The 20,668-nt window shown below is 41.0% G+C and overlaps 1 protein-coding gene across 2 annotated transcripts in view; it reads right to left on the bottom strand.

The window, feature by feature from the left end:
- LOC122808829 (zinc finger protein 300-like) overlaps positions 1-20,668 on the bottom strand; it is a 422,300-nt gene that overhangs the window by 264,012 nt on the left and 137,620 nt on the right. For both annotated transcript variants that reach the window (XM_044079919.1, XM_044079911.1), the window contains exon 3: positions 9,570-9,689. In XM_044079919.1, coding sequence (XP_043935854.1) covers positions 9,570-9,689 — 120 coding nt within the window. The remainder of the gene's footprint in view (positions 1-9,569; positions 9,690-20,668) is intronic.

Genomic DNA, 20,668 nt, shown 5'->3' with positions numbered 1-20,668 from the left:
TCGCTGACTCTGTTCAAGAGAAATCTAGACCTGTGGATGGGAGATCGGAATCATCTCTGGGTCACTGCTGGACAGAGGCACAACAAACTAATGGGCACAGTATTTTTCATATAAGGCTAGGCTTATAAATGCCTTAGGGCAGATAGCCTAGTATAAACCTATGAACCTATGAACCTATGAATCAGATTTAGGTTGGCGGGTTATCCTTCACAGTACCAGCATAGTCAGGCACACTGATGTCCCACTCACCAAGCTAAACAAGTAGAAGGTTACTGTCAGCTGCCTGTCGGGTACCAGGATCTGTCACATAACCCACACACTGAGGTCACTCCACAACAAGTACAAATATGACTCTGTCATTGGCCATGTTGGTGTGAATGTACCTCCCTGGACTACATGAAAAGAGACATGGAAGATCTCTCTGATCTTGTAGCCCAGGCAGGTATGACCCTAGCCCTGAGTAGCATCCTGCCATCGCCCAGAATGATGCTGCAGCACAAGGACAAAATGACTGACTGCAGCAATTGGCTAAGCTTCTGGTGTCATTCTAAGGGGATCCAGTATCTGTCTGCCTGGAACGACATGGTAGAAAGACCACAATGCTTTGCCAGAGATGGCCTGCACCTGTCACCCCTGTGATTCTGGATACTGGCTAAGGCTCTTGCTGCCCCTATAGTGCCTTTTTTTAGGCAAGGTTCAAATGACAAATTCACCACTGTAACAGGAACAGGCAAGCAAAAACTGAGGATAATGCTACTCAATGCTAGAAGTCTAAACCTCAAAATGCACTCCCTCAAGGCACTCCTTAAAATGGAGAACATCGATATCTGTGCAGTGACTGACACCTGGTTCAAGGCTCCAGAGAGCACCCCTGCATTACCAGGCTATAACACATACCACACTTTTCGGCCACCTAACCTGGACCGGAACACGAAAGGCAGAGGTGTGTCCATGTTCATTAAGGATATCCACACCTTTAGGGTATTTGCACAGCATAATGCATCCGAAGTTATTCAAGTGCAACTAACTCTGGGCAAAACTGCAATCCAAATTGTAACTTGCTACAGATCCCTCACCATACCCCAGGATTCCCACTCCGCTTTTCTTGATATACTGGAAAATATTACGGTTCAACCAAACACCCTAATAATGGGTGATTTCAACTACCCCACCATTAACTGGGAAATCTATCTATACAGGAAGTCCCTGTAATCACAACTATGCAGGTAAAAGCTGCACTCTCTAAAGCCAAAAACACAGCATCCATGGGACCTGACAACATCCCAGGCTGCGTTTTACATGAACTTCAGAATGAACTGGCTCCCCATCTAAGCACCATGTTGAATCATAGTCTCATAGTCTCACATCAGGCTTTGTGCCCACTGTACAGCGCACAACAACAGTTATCCCACTCCACAAAGGGGGAGCCGCCACTGATCCTGGGAACTATCGCCCTATTAGCCTGACGAGCCTGGTCTACAAGGCCATGGAACGTATCATCATGGACTCATAAACAAAGACATTGGTAACCTCCAAATTCTGGACCCCACCCAGTTTGGGTTTGTGAAAGGGTTTGGGTTTGTGAAAGGCAGATTATGCCTCCTGAACCTGATCAACTTCTTTGAGGCAGTCACCAATGCTATAGACGAGGCTAAGGTGGTTCACACAGCCTGTCTTGACCTCGCCAAAACTTTCAACACCATCCCCCATTCTGGAATTATAGCTAAACTCACTAAACCAGGTATAAATCCCTACGTCACAAAATGGGTTGCCACTTGGCTCACTGACAGAACACACACTGTAAAAGTTGTAGACTCCAAATCTGACTTCAAACCAGTGACAAGTGGAGTACCACAGGGTTCAGTCCTGGGACCTCTCCTGTTTGATATCAACTTCTCTGAAGTACAGACTAACACAGAAGGCCTTTAGCTAATGAAGTTCGCAGATGACTGCAAACTAGGAGCCATAGTTGAGTCCCCAAATGATGTGGCCATCCTACAGAAGGGCCTCAGATCCCTGGTATCAGAGCCATGGCCTCAAGCTTAATGCCAAAAAGTGCATAGTCATCCCCTTTGGTAAAAACTCTGTAGCCATGAACTACCACATAGGCGGCAGTCTACTTAATACCGAATGTGTGATAACAGATCTGGGGACCCAGGTGGACAGTAGTCTCTCCTTTGATAATCACATCACCACAGTAGTCAGGAAATCCTTCTACGTGGCAAACCTCATCACAAAAGGGTTCTCATCAAGGAAAAAGGAGGTCACTGTTCCCCTCTACTCAACACTCATTAGACCCATTATAGAGTACAATGCCAGTTTTGGAATGTACCTCACAAGACATCTGCAGAAGCTGGAAAGGCCACAGAAGTACCTCACAAAGAGGATTACTGGCCTCAAACAGATGCCCTACACTGACTGTCTCAAAAAACTCCAGCTTTACTCTGTAGCATATTGCCTACTCCGAGGTGATCTCTGCCTAAAATATAAAGCTATGTCAAATCATGTGCTGTTGGACATGCTACACCTAAAGAAATCCCAATCCCTCCGAGCTACATGCTCTAGGGACCTAAACCTTGTCACCACAATAAACAGGACATGCTGGAGGGATAGATTCCTGTCCCAGAGACTTCCCATACTCTGGAACAAGCTACCCATTTATGTCAAGCAAAGTTCCTCATTAGCACTCTTCAAAAAAAATCTTGATAAGTGGTTGGGAAATAGGAAATACACCCCTGGGATAACTTTGGTGGCTCTACTCGACAGAGCCACAGGAAAATAACTTTCTTGGGTGGCGTAAGCCAGGGAACCTTGCTAGCTAGGCTTACTTAGGCCCTTGGGCCGACAGCCTAGTACCTACCTATGAACTTAAGTAGCCATAAATCTAGTGGAATAAGCCTTTAATGGTTTTGGTAGAGGGAGATTCAATTTACTGTAGACAAAAGAGATGCACTCTGTCAACCATCTGACTAGAGTCATCTTTGTAACTGACTCACCCAACTTGTTATGTGCATCGGAAAGAAACAGCAGGCCCATCTTTCTAATTTCTTTTGTTCTGTGCCGGTAGAAGGGTAACTGTCTATGAACATCTATGAACTGCAGCATATATTCTCCTTTATTGGCAAAATTTGGGAAGAATACTGGCAGATTAATGGTTTGGTTAATGTTGGAATCTGACACCACCTTAGGTAGGAAGGAAGCACTGGTACGTAACATTTATTTCAGCGGAGGCCCGGGGAGAAAAACTCCACAGTTAAAATATACAGACAGTAGTTACATTGGATTTACATAGCAATTAACAATTTGATTAACATAGCAATTAGCAATTACAAACATAGTTACAGATGAAGAACATAGTACATCAGTAGACAACTAGAATCTTTATCTGTGAAGTACATAACATACATTAACAATTGATACAATAAGAAGTTCCTGCTGTATAATAAGTAGTAGGCTTATGAGCATCCGAGCTTGCGATAATCAAGGTAGTTAGTGGGGTGGAAAGAAAGGTAGTGGGTGGATGGGGTGGGTGATATTAGAGTGGGAGTTGCAAGGGCATAGCCAGCATGTTTTTAAGTGCGCTTTTATCATGACTTTAACATGACCCTGTCCTTGTGGGAAATCAAATATGGGGGCTTAGAGGATAATGCCTGAAGTTCTAAAATTCTTCTAGCAGAGATAATTCCCACCAAAGAGGTAGTCTTCCAGGTCAAGAAATTTAAACCATGTTTAGCTGCAGGCTGAAAGGGAGACTGTGTCGAGGCTTTCTGTACCAAATTTAAATCCCATGGTTGTATAGGTTCTTTGAAAGGAGGTCTAAGCAGAAGAGTACCCTTCAAAAATGCTTTGTATATTTTGGAGGAAGCCAGGGAAGAATTCTGAAATCCAACATGGAAATTCAAAATGTCTGCAAGCTGGAGTTAAAAAGTTGATGAACTAGCACCCTCATCACATAAACTCACTAAAACTTCACGAACAGAATGTATTGGGGCTGAGAATGGTTCTACCTTATTTCTGCTCTGCTCAATGAACAAATCTTCTCCATCTACTTTTGTAGAGTTTTCTTGTAGAGTGTTTATGGGAAGATAACAGGATGAAATGGATAGCCAAAGAGAGCATAGATTGCCTAGCTATTAATAGAACTGGAGAAACCATGCCGTCAGTTTGAAGTTTGAGAAGTCTAGGTGAATCATGCCTGTCAGGTGAGACAGAAGGTCTGGAGCTGGATCCAGAATCCAATGTCGGTACCGAAGATGAGGTCAAAGAAAGGGGAAACAAATTTGTCAAGGCCAGTAAGGTGCAATGAGGATGACTTTGCTCTTTAAACCGACTGCTTTCTGAAGAAATTTGGGAATTAAAGGAGTCGGAGGTAAGCATACAGAAGATTGAGGGGGAGGGCAATTGTGTAGAATAGCATCCCTCTGTGACTCCCTTGATGGGGGGATCTAAACTTGTTGCTTAGGGGAGATGCAAAGAGATCACAGAAAGGCTGGTCCCACTGACAGAACATTTTTTTTTTTTTTTTATTTATCATTTGTTGACCAGGAAAGTCCGACTAGGTTCAGAACATCATATCTTTCAGTTTGTTGTTGAGAAACCATTTGTGAGATAGTAAAATGGACCTGCTCAGTTCGTCTACTACCACACTGGACTTCCCCAGAATGTGCTTTGTAACTAGAAAGTGGTTGGAGTAAATCTCCCATTGCCTCATGCTCAGGGCTTCTCAGCACTGGGGGTAAGACTTGATTCCTCCTTGTTTGTTGATATATCAAACTGGCATGCTGTCCATTGTTCTGAGAGGAAGAGAATCTTGGAATGCTTGCAACACCATAGGTTCATAGGTTCATACTAGGCTATCTGCCCGAGGGCATTTACAAGCCTAGCCCATAGTTTTGTGGCTTTCGCCACCCCTTTAGTTTTGGAGGATGAAGCATGTTCATCAAATCTGGGTTGGGCATTGTACTCAATCATTGGTCTGATGAGTGATCCCCAGGTCCGGTATGGCTCTGGCACCAGTTATCCGTTTCTGTGAGACCCTTCTGACCCTCCTGTGTTTGTGCCAAACAAAAGCATCACTCTCATTTCCAGAACACTGACATGCATGTTGGCCACTTCAGGGGACCAAGCACCTTGGACTGTCTTCCATGGAAAATGCCCCACCCACCCAATATGGGAAACGTCCGTGGTCACTATAGCCTTGGGCTGAGGGAGAATGAAAGGACTGCGTCAACCAGGAAAGCTACCATTTGCATACCTGAGTTATTCTTATCTTTGTCAACATGGGTTGAGAGAGAATTGGCCATTATGTTTGTTGCATTCATTGCAGAATTCCCCATGCATATCTTGCTAAACGAACTAAGATTATTGCCGCTGACATTGACCCAAGGGCTTGCAGAATCAACTGGGGCTGAAATTCTGGTACTGCAAATTATTTTTCTGACCTGATTTCTTATTGTTTGTATTGTCTAAAGAGGAAGAGATGTTGCCATAGATACTGTATTGAATATTGCTCCTAAGAATTTCAATGTCTGCTTCGGTTGCAATTGAGACTTGTAATTGATGGTTATGCCAAGATTTCAGCAAGTTTGCAATACTTGGTCTCGTGCTTGTACCAGTTAATGCCTGGTCGTGGAGGTAATGATCCAGTCATCTAAATACAGAAGCACCCAGAATCCCTGCAGTCTCAGGTGATCTTCTACTATTGCCATACACATGGTGGGTACCTGGGGGGGGGTTGTGGTGAAGCCAAATGGCAGTGCTCTGAACTGAAAGAGACTTGCTATCAGCCGGAAGTGTAAGCACTTTCCTGATGATTTGTTCATTTTTATGTGACAGTAAATATCCTGAAAGTCTATCAAGCACATCCAGTTATCCTTGCTCACAAAGGGCAGAATGGACTGAACTGTGACCATCCGGAACTTGGTGTGTCAAATCAATTTGTTCAACACACTGAGATCTAAAATCAGTCTTCATTCCCCTGTTTTCTTTGGCAGTAAAGAACCTTGAATAAGTCCTGGATCCTATTTGGTCTGGAGGGACATCATGGATGACTCTTTTTTTCTAGCAGCTTTAGTACATCCAGTTCTGCTGCCTCCCTCTGATTGGCTGAAACAGTGGGCATTTTCCTGGGTAACCACGTTGGAAGGGAAAAAGAAATAATATAACCTCTGAAAATGATTCTCTGCAGCCACGTATACGTATCTGTTGTTAAGTTCAGCTAGGCTTCCTGGTGCAGAGATTACTGACCCCTGACTACCCCCAGAGGAAAGCAATCAGGCCTCTGTTCAGGAGCACTGAAAGGATTTGTCAGAAAATGTATCTCTAAACACTCAGTTTTGCAGGCCTCCTCTACCATGGGGGCATCTTCTACCATTATTGCTCCCCCCTCTGCCTCTGGGGGAAACTACCTCCACATGTATCCTGGAAAGAACCTTGAGACTTCCTGAACCACATCTTCTGACCTCTCAGTTGGTTCCTGGAAAAGGTACATTGAGGGATCGAAAAATGTATGCTCAAGGGCCTTTCCATTCTTCTCACACCTGAAGAGTGTGTCATTTACTGTGGGGCCAAACAAGGAAGAACCTTCAAAGGGAGCACGGATGAAAAAGGACTTGAAGGGCTCCACAAAATAACACAGGTCCATCCAGGCACGCCTCCTGATGGAAATGCCTGAACCCACAGCCCTTGAGCCACCTTCTGCAGCAAGTGAGATAAGCATTACAAATTAATTTGCAATAGATTGAAAGGTAGCCAACTGTGAAGCCACAGACATTTGAGCCTCTGCAGTAGTGGCCCTCAAAGGAATTTGAAAATTCTTTAATCAACTCTCTCTGCAATTTCATGAAGTGTTAAGTAGTTCAATAATCTGAGAGCAAATGTCACTGAAGCATATGCTTGTTTGCCAAAATTTTCCAGAGTTCTATATTCTCTTTTCAGGGGGAGGGGGTAGACAGTGCAACTCTTTTCCACAAGTTCCTTCTTTGTAGCTGCTGCCATGATCACTTCATCAACCAGTACTCCCTTACTCCAATGCTCTCTTCCTACCGGGGATCAGTTCAGTCATATCAGGTTCCTTCCACATCCAGTTTAGACATCAAATCAATGAAGTCCTCAATGGGGGGAGTGACCCAGGAGGTAGACGGTTCCGTCCCGAAAGCTTCCAGAAATACTGACTCCTCTGGAGTCAGTTTTGGGCAGACCAACCACCCTTCTGTTTAAGGATCTCAAAGATATCTCCAAATGAGATGTCATCAGGTGGTGACTTGGGAGACCCTTCTCCCTCATCAGTCAGTATCCTTGGAGATGGACTCCTGGGGGGAGTCTAAGTGTTTCCTCTTGCACGTCTTATTCCTAGGCACTTCCTCAGTGGAATGATCTGGAGAAGTATCAGAAGATTTGATAATATCTGGCAGTAGGGTTGCCAACTTTTCATGTCAAAAATTCTGGACATGTTCGTGAAAGCAAAAGGTGTGCAGAACAGAAGTGTGCATTAACCTCCCCTCAAGGGGACTGTTGTAAAATATTACTGTGCTCAATCAAACATATTCTTGTGTTCTTCAATGCCAGTGACAGTTTCACTTAATTCTGGACAGTGGGCAACCCTATCCGGCAGGGTGGTTTGGAAGCTCTGGGCTGGCTGCTCCACTGGTGTAGAATGCCGAGGATCACGATGCAAAGTCAGTAGAGATGTTGAGGGTAGATCTGAGGGGGAAGGACCCACCTGACCTGCAAGAGAATAAAAAAGCCCTCTTCACAACTTTATAAGCAGACCGCTCTGGAAAAAAGGAAGCCAATGGAGCCAAGAAAGTGAGTTTCTTCCCTGCCACCTCCCTCCACTCTGAGAGCTGTCTGACCAAGATGGGAGCTGAGCTGCTAATGCTGAAGCTTCAAGGGGAAGAGAGATGGCTCTGAAAACCTCGGAGTTGACTCTATCCCATCAAACCCGACCCGGAAGCTTCAACTCTGAGATCCAGCTGGATCCAAATATATCAAAGCCATTGTACGCAGAGTAACAGCTGGATCTGAAGACAAAGCTGTCTTCGGATCAAATACAGAAGGGCCCGTAAAGCTGACAGTCGAGGACTCTGGCACCCCTGATTGGGTCCGAGGAGAAGTTATTATTTGTGGAATAGCAGATGGATGGTGCTGCTGACCTGACGGGGTAGGAGCTGTGAAGACTCCCTTCTGAAATGCTCCATGAAGAACCTCATCATCATCCTTTCCACATGTGGCTCCATGAGACATCTGGAGGAATGAGAGGACACCACTGAATGAGACTTAGCCTGCAGCTCCAGAAAGGGGGAGGGCACTCTAGACAGTATCTGATCCATGGTGGGAGAATATTGGGTACACGGGAATGGCTTAGGATCTGAAGACTTCAGATCTGCAGTGTGTTTTGTTGGACTGGAGGAAGGACATGCCAGATACCAGACTGGATCTGAGGATGGTCAGATACTAGTAGATGTCGGATCTGATTTTGATTTCTTTTTCTTTGATTCCAAAGAAGTTGAAGCCATGTAATCCTTTTGAAGGGTCCTTCGATTTTTCTTTGGGAGACTGAACTCCAGCGATGGCCTTGGAAAAAACGAGTTAGCAATAAGCCTTTCATATTAATTTGTTTCTCCTTTCTGTAACAGCTTTGGGGTTGAACCCACTGCAAATGATCAAATTCCTGGTTTAGGTGCTCAACCCCTAAACAGTGGGCATCAGAAAATGGCATCTTGTGCCCACATTTTGTACATTTTTAAAGCTTTTTTCAGACATAACTACAGGAGACACTCTAAACAACCAGATATCAGGAAAGCAACCTACGTAACCAACGAGTAAAGAATCAAACCCTGCCACTAAAGAAAGGAAAGGGGCAGAGAAAAAGCTAGAAGTTTTTTGTTTTTAGAAAAAGAAAGGTATAACACACTTAACGGAAAGGGAAATGCATGGGTAGGAAAGGCCTACCAACAATGGTAGCGAGAATACACTCTCAAGAATATTCAGGCTAAGCAAAGATGAAGAAAGGCAGCAAAAAACTTGATGAAAAGTTTAGAGTTATTAAATAAAGAAAGATTTACAAAGCAGACAGCAATGAAAGATAAAGCTCTGAAGAAACAGCACTTATCTTAATACGATCGCTCAAGAGCAGTAACAAACACATCTGGTCACGAAAGGTGGCAAATGAGATCTGAGCAATTCTAGTATGCTGTATTGTAAGTAGGAAAGATGATCGAGAGATTCTTGGTCTTCATGAGTGGGAGTAATGGCCAAGTCGTATCCAAACCCAAACTGTAAAGTATGAATGAAAATTGACATCATATCATACAATTAAGCATGGCTATGTCTTCTTTCCATTACAGAAATATGAGCATATTTAAAACTATGTCAAGCTGGGGCCATCAGAAGATGAACCTAACAAATACCTATTAAAGAAAGCTTCTTGGGATCATGTACTTAATGCTCGGTGTTTATCACTGTCTAAATCAAGCCTAATCATACATATATTATGAAATCAGCTTTCATCATTCACTCAAATACGAGCTGCAAATCTAAATCCACTTATTACTCAATCATTCACTTACTAGTTTGGGAGAGTTCAAGAATATCCGTCTGAAGTCTGTTCTCATCTTCCACAGCACTTACAGAATGTGTATCAGGTTCTTTTACTAGCAGCAATAGTTTCTGTACTGGAATATTGTATCCTGCATGACAAACAAGCATAAAAAATGTGGTTAAAAATATGATCAAGGGAAGAATTTAAATCACTTTTATAACTCCTAGATGTTTTTGTATGTTGGACACAACACCAGTCCTTTCCCCCAAAGTCCTTATCCAAACAACAGATGAAGATTTGCTTCAGAGTGCAGAGAAACTGTGTGTGTCTTTTGTGAAGAGAAACAGAAGGCAACCTAGTGCATATAGGTTGTTTATTTTTTTATTATGTACTTATATGACATTTGTTGACTGGGATAGTTAATCTGAGCTTGTGCCCTTTATCAGCAGAGATGCAGGGAGAAAAGCTCCACAATATAAAGTATACAATTACAAATTTCACAGTACAGGTTAAGCAAGTAATACATTCTCAATATAGGTTATACAGGTAAAAAGAAAACATACAAGTAAAAGATTCTCGGCGCAGGTTATGTGAGTGAAGAGAGGATAACAAACAAGTAGTATGTTCTAACTACTGGTTATGTACGCAATCATATAATAAACACAAAAAAAGTTTATATGAGATTAGGTGAAGCAGATGACCACTGCTGTAAAAGTCATGGAAATTCAGCAAGTGAGGCATTTCAAACAGGTGAAGAGTATAGAGGAGATGGAAAAGAACAGAGTGACAAGAACGCAGAAGAAATGTGTATATAGGGATGGCACAATGGTTAAGGTGTTTACCTTACAGACACAAAGTGCAAGGTTTGATTCTCACATGGGATTATTAGCTATGGCTAGGCTTTAAATGTTCCACAAGGGCAATTAGCCTAGTATGAACCTATAGGTCTAGAAAGGTAGTAACAGCAGTCAGTTTAGCAAGTTACAGAGAGAGTGGAACAGGGGTGGGGGTGGAAGGAAGAAAGGTGGTAGTGTCAGAATAAAAAGGAGGCAAGAATATGGACTGGTGTGGAGAGCAGTAGTTGATTGACAGTTAAATTTGGGAAGGTAGAAAGGAAGACAAAATAATGAGAGAGGAAGAAGTTGGAAGAAAAGGGGAACAAGCATAATGTAGGGAAGAGTTCAAGGGGATGATTGCAGTGACACCATTACAACATCATCTGGCATAACATGTGAAAACATTTATGTGTACATGAGTGAGTACAGTTACTGTTATGGTGTCTTAAAACAGTAATCTTTATACTTTTCCTGTTAGTGTCACTTCTCTGTTTTTTTCATTTAAAAAATATATTGGAGTTTGATATATAACAACAATTTTATATATATATATATATATATGGATCTACTTTCATTGAACGAAAGCACAATCCACCAAAAGGCAAAACAATTAGCTTACTTCATCAAAAGCTGAATTGTATGGAAATCTGCATCATAGAAAGCTAATTGCATGAGTCATTAACCAACATTCAGTGGTGAAATACAGTGCATACACAAAAAGTATACCACTCATATTCTGTTTAATGAGTAAAAGGTCTCTCTGTTGTTATAATGTTATGTGGCGGTGTCTTTTCGAGTTGTTTGGGAAAGAGGGTTTTGAATGTGATGTGTCATATATACTGTGCGACTTTGAGATAGCTGCTGTCATAAGCATCAAAATGGATATTAATAACATGATTTGCAAGGGATGTTTTTTTTTTTTATTTTGGAAGGAACATTTGGTGTAAAGTACAATCACTTGGTTTGGGCTCTAGCTACAGTTCTGATATGTGTTTCCAGTTAGCTGTAAAGCAACTAGCAGCCTTAGCTTTGTTAGATGAACAAGATGCTATTCTGACCTTTATCAGATTGCAGCCAAGTTTTCCAAGTGAAGGGGAAAGACCTTTTATAGTACTTTGCAGAGTGGTATCTGTATGGGAAACCACGGATGTTTTGTACCCATTCTACAGCTTGTATGAGCTTTCATCTGCTGTTTCCAGTCCAGTTTTGGAATATTGCTGTTTTAATATGATCTACGTATTTCTGCCAAGAACATAAAATGCTGTGGAAGTTTGGCATCGTAGATTCAAGTGTATAACCGGAAAGCATGTGTGTGATGTTTATACAGTTTTAACAGCTATAGTTCGAGAGCAGAACTGAGTGGATGAGATCAGAAGGAGAATGTCTGCTGCACCCCATCCTTTCCCTAAGAAAAGAGTGTTAATTCGGAGGCAGCAGCAGTTTCAAACAATATTTGATCATAAAAGTGAATATGACACCATGCATTATGTGAGAGCAATAGCTTCGCTTTTGAAAATGTGATTGTAGATAGTAGTGTAATATGTAAGTGGTAGTGTTTGAAGTTTTGTGTGATGTCACTGTGGATTTCACTTGTTAAGGGTGCACTTTGTTAATGGAATTCCTTTGTTTGATTTATGAGAAGAGGGGGCATCTGGGTGCATTTACACACATCCGTCTCAGTTATTCTCCGTGATGTGTGCTTCGTGTTACCGTGTTTCTGGCATAGTCAGCTTTTGGTCTAATAAGCTCATTCTTTTGCCGTTCGGTGGATCATACTTTCATTCAATGAACGTAGATCCATATATACGATAATAATATTACACTACAATGAATTGGCTTTGTTTCTGGTATCACTCTAAGGGGATCCAGTACCTGTCAGCCTGGGATGACATGGTAGACAGACCATGCTGCTTTGCCGGAGACAGTCTTCATCTGTCTCCTCTGGGATTTTGGTTACTGGCTAAGGCTCTTGTCTCCCCCCATAACGCCTTTTTAGGCAATGTCAAAACAACAAAATTCCTGATGTAAAAATATCTTCCAAAAGCAACCTGAAGGTTTTGTTGCTAAATGCTAGGAGTCTAAACCTAAAACTGCAATCACTGGAAGCAGCCCTCACCTTAGAAGATGCTGACATCTGTGCAGTCATAGAGACGTGGTTTAAGGCTACAGAAAGCACCCCGGCCATACAGGATTATAGTGCCTTCAGCACATTCAGACCACAAACTGAAAGTGCGAGAACTAAAAGAGGCGGAGGATCAATATTCATCAAAGATAAATACACCTTTAGACTGGTTAAACAAAACGATTCCCTTGAACTAATCCAGGAACAAATGACTGTAGGTAAGACCTCTCTCCAAATTATTGCCAGTTATAGGACCCCCTCCATGAAACAGGATACCCACACTGCATACTTGTATTTACTTGAATCACCCAAGATACAGCCTAGCACCCTGGTTCTAGGTGACTTTATCTATCCGGGTAAATTATAATTGTACTAACACACTTGCCCAAAGGTTCTTGGACTTCATCAACTCCAATGCCCTGGATCAGTTGGTTGACACCCCCTACAAGGGGCCCAAACACTCTGGATCTGGTGAGCAATAACATGGGTGATCACTGTACCACCCCATGTGTGCAACCCTCACTAGTGAGGTCTGATCATAAATCAGTCTCATTAGAAGTAACAAGAACATTTTACTCTCCATTAGCAGCAACTAGACTAAAAAAGCCAATTACAACCTAATACATGATCGCATTAATAGCTTCATAGTCCCTACCCTCACTGATGGCATGGCCCCTATACTGGGATTTGCACAGATGCCTTGTATAAGCATCTGTACAAATGTATTGACTCAGATGTACCTGATAGGACCAAAACAAGATCCTTAAAAAAGAACAAGCCTGTGTGGTGGATATATGCCATTAACAGGTTATACAATAACAGAAATAAATTGCTATCTTAGTGCAGGAAGGAATGGTCTCTGAATTGGAAGCATTCCCTCCTTGGCTTAAACAAGCAAATAAGGCATTCTGAAGCTAACTATAAATTCAGTTAGTCTCCTTCACCAAGGATAACCATAAGGCCTTCTTTAGCTACACCAGAAACCTTAAAGGAAAAGCCCAGATGTGCACAGAACTGATTTTTAATGACCCCACATATACTGAACCCACAGAAATAGCCAACCTGTTAGCTGACAGGTTCAGTGAAAACTTCTCTCCCCTGTCCCTGCCATATATCCCTCAAAGCATCCCTACCACCTGCCCTCCACTTAGAATCTTCAAGGAACAGGTCGTAAACTCTCTCTCCAAAGCCAAAAACACAGCCTCTGTGGGACCTGATAATATCCCAGGCTGCATTCTAAATGGATTAAAACAGGAACTAGCTGCACCACTCAGCAACTGTCATCCCATTATATAAAGGAGGCCCCTCCACTGACCCTAGGAACTATAGAATCATAAGCCTGACCAACCAAATCTGCAAGGCTATGGAAAGAATAATCATGGACCTTATCAACAAAGATATAGGAGACCTCCAAATGCTCAACCAAACCCAGTTTGTCTTCTTTAAAGGGACATCCTGTCTCTTGAACTGGCTGGAATTCTTTGAGAGAGTCACCAAAGCTCTGGACCAAGGCAAATCCATGCCTACAGCCTACCTGGACCTGACCAAGGCCTTTGACACTATTCCCCTCTCAGGCATCACTGATAAACTCATCCAGCTGAAGATCAACCCATATATTTTCAAGTGGGTAGCAAACTGGTCCACCGATAGAATGCACAGAGTCAAAATAGAGGACTCTACCTCCACCAGCAAACCTGTAACCAGTGGTGTTACACAGGGATCTGTGCTAGGACCTCTACTGTTTGTAATCAACTTCTCGGATGTAGAGGCTAAAACAAAAGGCCTATGGCTGACAAAGTTTGCTGATGACTGTAAACCGGGTGCAGTCATAGAGTCCCCAAATGATGTCAACATCCTACAAGAGGGGCTTACACAGACAAATGACTGGTGCCAAAGTCAGGGGCTAAAACTCAATGCAATAAAATGCATTATCATCCTCTTCGGCAATGCAATGGCCCTGTATATTACCACATTAATAACAACACCCTAAGCATGAAATCAGTGGTGAGAGATTTGAGCACACAGGATGACCGCAACCTTTCCTTTGACCATCATGTCTCCACAGTGGTAAGAAAGGCTTTCTATGTTGTCCACTTCATAAATAAGGGCATTGCATCCAGAACAAAAGAGGTTATAACGCCCTGTACTCCTAACTCATCAGGCCAATAATAGAGTACAATGCTACCTTTGGTATGTACCTTACCAGGCACCTGCAGCAACTCGAAAGACCTCAAAGGTTTCTTACAAATAAAATTCAGGGTCTTCAGCATATGTCATATGTTGACATACTGAAATCACTATCACAACAGACTACTCAGAGGTGGCCTCTGCCTTGCATATGAAGCAATCTCAGATCCTGCCGTAATGGAAATGCTGCACATTTCATAAATCAAAAAGTATGTGACATCAACAGGACTTGCTGGAGAGACAGATATGTCTCACAGAGGTTACCTCTCCTCTGGAACAAAGTTCCAATTCAGGTAAAGCAGAGTCCCTCGCTGACCCTATTTAAGCGTAATTTGTATGACTGGATGGGAAACTGCAAATTCACCCTGGGAGTTTCACCTGTTTCCCTCTTAGACAGGGGGCAGTAGTTGTTGACTTAGTTCCGCTTAATACCTTGATATTCTTGGGAACGGGTTGTACTTGGCTAGGCCTGTAAGGGCCCCAGGGCCATTAGCCTAGTAGCCTCCTATGATCCTATGAATTAAGGAGATCAAGTAGATCAAGAACCAATAACACAGTTAATGAATAACAAAGGAAAAATATACAACTATATACACTATGTGCAAAGAAACATATATAACGTTGCAAGCATGCTGGTGTAAATGAATGATTGACAAGAACAGGCTATTAGCTACATAGAATAGAATTAGTATTGATAGTAAAGGCTGAAATAGAAGTATGGTGTTTATAATCATTATTTTAAAAGATATGTAAATTAGAATATGGTAAATTACAATTTGTATTTTTTTTTCCAAAACTGCTATCCAGTGATTTTTGCCACTTTTAGAATTTAAAGCTGTTGGAATGTTGCAATAAACATTCAGTGACTGAATATGAATTCAGTGATTTTAGCTCTAACCATATTTTCTGTGATATAGAATTTAAGAAATATGAAAAATGGTATAAGTAAATTCAAGTCTTTGGCGTTTATCCCAGTAGGAAATATATGTAAAATAGAAAATTCCCATGTGATTTGTAATATTTTGAATCCATTAGATTTTAATTTTTGCTGATAAAATAATCCACATTTTTTTTAAATTAGCACTCCCACATAATGTGAAATAAATCAACAAAGTCTAACCCACAAGCTGTGCAATAGGTTGATTGTCCTGGATAATATTTGGCTATTTTGCAAGCGGTTAAATAAGCATAATTTAATATCAAGTGTGCTTTGGCTAATTTTTTAACATTATAAATTTATTGTTTCTCTGAACTACTTTGGCTAGTGTTTCAGTATTTGAATTAAGAGGATGCATATTAGTCTAGTATGAGGATTTTAAGTATTTATTTTGAAATTTATAATTAATAACAAGTTTATGAGTGATTGAGATAGCTTTGCCTGAGCAGAGGAAGTTCCATAATTAATTCAAGAAGACCTCTCTGTAGTTAGATGAGCTGGTAGTGACAATCTGTACTGTTTCTTGGTACCTCATTTTTATGTTTAAGTGCTGGTAAATAAAGTCGTTATTTACAGTCTTTTTTATACAGATTTCTGTAATACAGAGTTATTTATAAGTGTTATAAAATGTTGATGTGTTTTATTCTTGGATTCACGTTTTAATGACAAAGTATCAGATATCTGCTTGCTTTGAGAAGAAATAACCGATGTGACAATCACTTGAAAATCAACTTAAAGGAAAGTGATTTCACAGTATAACAGAACTAAAAGCTTGACTTGAAAGGTGGTGATTTAATTGACGTTACTGTTATGAACTGCAGCAGTACAGGATAACAGCACACCGTAAAAGATGGAACCGCCACAATTCTAAAGATGTTTGTTTTGTTATTATCCCTTTGCATGCACTGCAATAATTTCTTCCTTTATGACACTTTCAGTCTCTCTTCAAAAGAAGCACCTGATCATTAGGGTAAAATAATACAGCAGTCCTGCAACTCCACTCACAAAATATATCAGTTGCAGTTTATTTTATTTATTTATTTTACATTTGTTGACCGGGAGAGTCCAACTGGATTACAAGTCCATTTTCAGTGGAGGCCCGGGGAGAAAAGCTCCAAGAGAACAATTTTTTTACAAAACATAGTTTTAAGGACAGACTTTGACATACAATTTCCATAGAAAAGACTTTGACATACATACTAACTAACAAATAGTATACATTCGTTCTCTACAATATAATATTAAATTTTAGAAGATATTCCTAAATTTAGGATTCCTGTGATAGATTTACGATCAGAGTAAAAGCAGAGAGACATAGAATAAGGCTCCAAGAGACCAGATGATGCTCGCTATAGTTGAGAAGGATAACAAATTGATTTACTATATGTCTTCGCCTGGTTTCAGTTGAGAAGGATAGCAAATTGATTTACAAGATGTCTTCTCCTGGTTTAAGTTGCTTATAGAAAGCACAATATTGCTGGAGCAGTTATAAAATGGGCAAGGAAAATTCTTCCATTTACATATCTACTACGTGTTCTGAAAAAGCAAGTGAAGGCTACCTGGAAATTACATTCATTCACAGGTGTCTACTTCCTCGATGTCTTTAAAATCCAGCAAACATCCTCCATCTTGAAAAGTCAGTTACTAGAGGGAAAAAACTGTCAGCTATAATACACACACACACACACACACACACACACACACGCACATACATACATACATACACACACACACCTCAAAACAATGAAAACACTTCCTCCCACTCTCCTTGGGTTTATCACCTATCACTTTTTCAGGCCTACTAGCAGTTGTGCAGGAGAATCAGTACTTCTTATGGGCATTTATCACCCCATGACATATTCCACAGAACAAATTTGAATTCCTAGATGTCCAAATTGTAGCTAGCCATAGAACACCATCAATGTCCCCTTCTGAGCATGACCGCCATCTTAGTACTTCAACTGAAATGCACATTAAATTCAACACTGTTCTACTTGGTAACTTCAAGTATCCCTCAATAAACTGTATGACCTACACTGCTAATGGCTGGCAAGCCCAGCACTTCCTTGACATTATAAATGGTAACTTCATTTTAAAAACTGTGAACCATCCTTTTAGGGGCCCCAATCCCCTTGATCTTTTCCTCGCAGATATGGCTACTTCTTGCTCACGTCCATATGCATCTTCCTCCCTTGTTAAATCAGACCATAATCAACAACCTTCTCATTTAAAACTGGCTGTACTTCACATACAAATACCTTGTTCAATTACTTGATAACCAAAACAAATCCTCAGATGAAGGATCACACTGCCTATGATTTCTACCCCCACTTAAATAGTTATAATGATAAGGTGGTCTCTATCAGTACCAAATATAATGAGAAATTAAAAAAACTGTGGTGGAATACCTATATAAAGGGATTAAATACAAAAGAGAAATTACTTTTAAAAGGCCTCATTCTGCTGACCTTAAGTGCACACTTAAGCAAACTAGTAAAAAGCTACAGGAAACTATTACAAAATTCAGAATAGAATATGAACATAATAGCCACTAATACCAAAAAAAATTACTACAAATAATTCTTTATCTATGTCAGAAAGTTAGCTAACAAGCAACAATGTTCAAAGTTACTGTAGTCCACAATAATACTGCCTATACTGACCCAAACAAATATGTAATATTAGATACATTTTATGGAAACTGGGGGGTGGGAGTGGAAGGTGAAATTTCAGCTAAATGTATCAGCCAGTAGATTTTCTATGTCACCCTGATCAGTGAAGGTGGCACCATTCACCACCAGTTCAGCACACTGCTGTGTGTTACCTCAAAAACTCCAGCTCTAGGTCAATTAGACATAATCTCAAAAAGATGAGCAAAGAACTCAGAAACTAAATCAAATCCTCCAAATGTTAAGTATAAACAGAGAATTCCTACCTCTGCAAAGGATAACCACAAAGCCTTCTTCAGCTATATCAGAAACCTTAATGTTAATGCCCGGCAATGTTCAAAGCTAACATATAACACTTAGTCGTCCCCAGAGGACATGGCCAACATATTACCTGAAACATTCAGTCCTAACGTTACTCCTTTATCTTCTACTAACTTGCCCTTCTTATCTCACCTAGACCATCCCCACTAATCACCTCTGAGCAGGTCCTGGATGCTGTCTCAAAGGCCAAAAACAATTGCTCCATGGGACCCGATAATGTGCCAGGCTGCCTTCTTGTCAGCATGAGATAGTCTGGTAGATTGTCAACTATGCCTATTCAACCTCAGGCTCGCTGCTAAATGTTTGCCAGAGGAAGCATTAACTTCTTGCCACAGGAAGGGGCATCAGTCATTCCACTCCACAAAGGGGGATTCATTAGTGATCCAGAAATCCATCAACCTACAAGCCTCATCAGCTTTATCTGTAAAGCGATGGAACACATAATTATGGAACTTTTAACAAGAACACAATGTTTCGGGTTTGTTAAAGGCAGATTCTGTATCCAGAACCTGGTGGACTTCTCTGAACATGTCCTTGATGCATTAGACTCTGGCAAATTGGCTCACACTGCCTCCGTGAACCTGCCTGAGGATACTGAGATTGTTCCACATTCTGGCATTGCCTACAAGCTAATCAAGCTAAATGTAAACCTGTAGGTTACCCACTGGATGGTATACCTTTATTTCATCATAAGGAAGTTGTACGATGCACCAAAGTGTGAAAGTACAACCTCCAGATCTGACAAATGTCGACTGCCACTGTTGCGAATCCAAATGAGCGAATGCACATTGGTATTCGCTCATTTGAATTCGGCATTCCAGGTGCAGATCGCACTATAGCTGGGATCGGGAAATGAACCCTTTCCCTTACTGTAGTGTGATCTTGGAGTTTGTATATTAAAGTAGTGGGGAGTGGGGGGTGCATGGGGGTTTTCTCCCCTGCGTAACGATGTTTGGAGACATTCAGAAATGTCTCCTGACATTTACTGTTGTGCTGCAGTTCGAAAATGGTCAAATCTGGTTTTCCAGATTAACATTTTCGACAATTTTCTTGCGACATGTTGTGTTTCGGCATTTAAAGTCGCACAATAGTGCAATTATACAAATGCCTTTCTAACAAATGAAGGTATACCCCACTGGATAGCAAACTGGGTAACTGATATGATTCAATCTATTACTGTGGGAGACACACTATCTTCAAAAAAGTAGTTACTAGCAGTGTCCCCAAGGGTTGGTGCTAGTACCACTTCTCTTTGGTATTAACTTTTCTGACTTAAATACAAATAAATGCAATCTGATCTCCTTGTTCTTTATAGGCTTATCAAAAGCTTTTGACATCATCTCCCATCAAAAACACCTCTCTGAATTGTCTACCCTTGGCCTTGTCAGTTATCGCTAACATGATGTCATACATACCTAGGTGGTAGACAGCAAGCAGTCAAATGGCAATAGGAATATTCCCCATTCCTGCCTGTCATACTGGGAGCTCCACAAGGATTTATATTGGGCCCACTACTATTTAACATCTTTACTAATAAATTACATACCACAACTAACCTTGACCACTACAGTAAACTACCACTGATGACTACAATCATTCACTCTACATAAATCTTCAAGAAAAAAATTAGATCTCTTTCACTTTAATTGAATCCTGGCTTAATGACTCCCACCTACTCCTGAATACAAACCAAATTAAAATGAATGCTTTTTACTACCACGAAATACACTGAACTAAAATCCACATTTCATATTTACTAAGTAAATAATAAAAAAAACCTTCTATAGGGTCAATTTATTTTATTTTTATTTTTTTATTTACTTTATTTTAAAATAAGTTATGCACTCATCATAATGTTCCATGTTTGTTGTCCTTGATCTCACCTTCCTTCTTGTTGGTTGAGTTCGGAGCTGATCATCGGCTCCGACTCGACCGTATTCTAAAGCTTCAGAGCTTCCACAGGCTCGAGGCTAGATGCTATCCCATGATGCCTCTTTTGTGATAACCCATAACACTAGACCACAATATGTAGATATATACCCATCAAGCCATAAG

The sequence above is a fragment of the Protopterus annectens genome, chromosome 1.part1 (genome assembly GCF_019279795.1).
Source record: "Protopterus annectens isolate FY-2018-M chromosome 1.part1, PAN1.0, whole genome shotgun sequence".
In the NCBI taxonomy this organism is placed as follows: domain Eukaryota; kingdom Metazoa; phylum Chordata; order Ceratodontiformes; family Protopteridae; genus Protopterus; species Protopterus annectens.
Note: the sequence above shows the minus strand (reverse complement) of the source record. Positions and strands in the feature narration are given on the sequence as shown.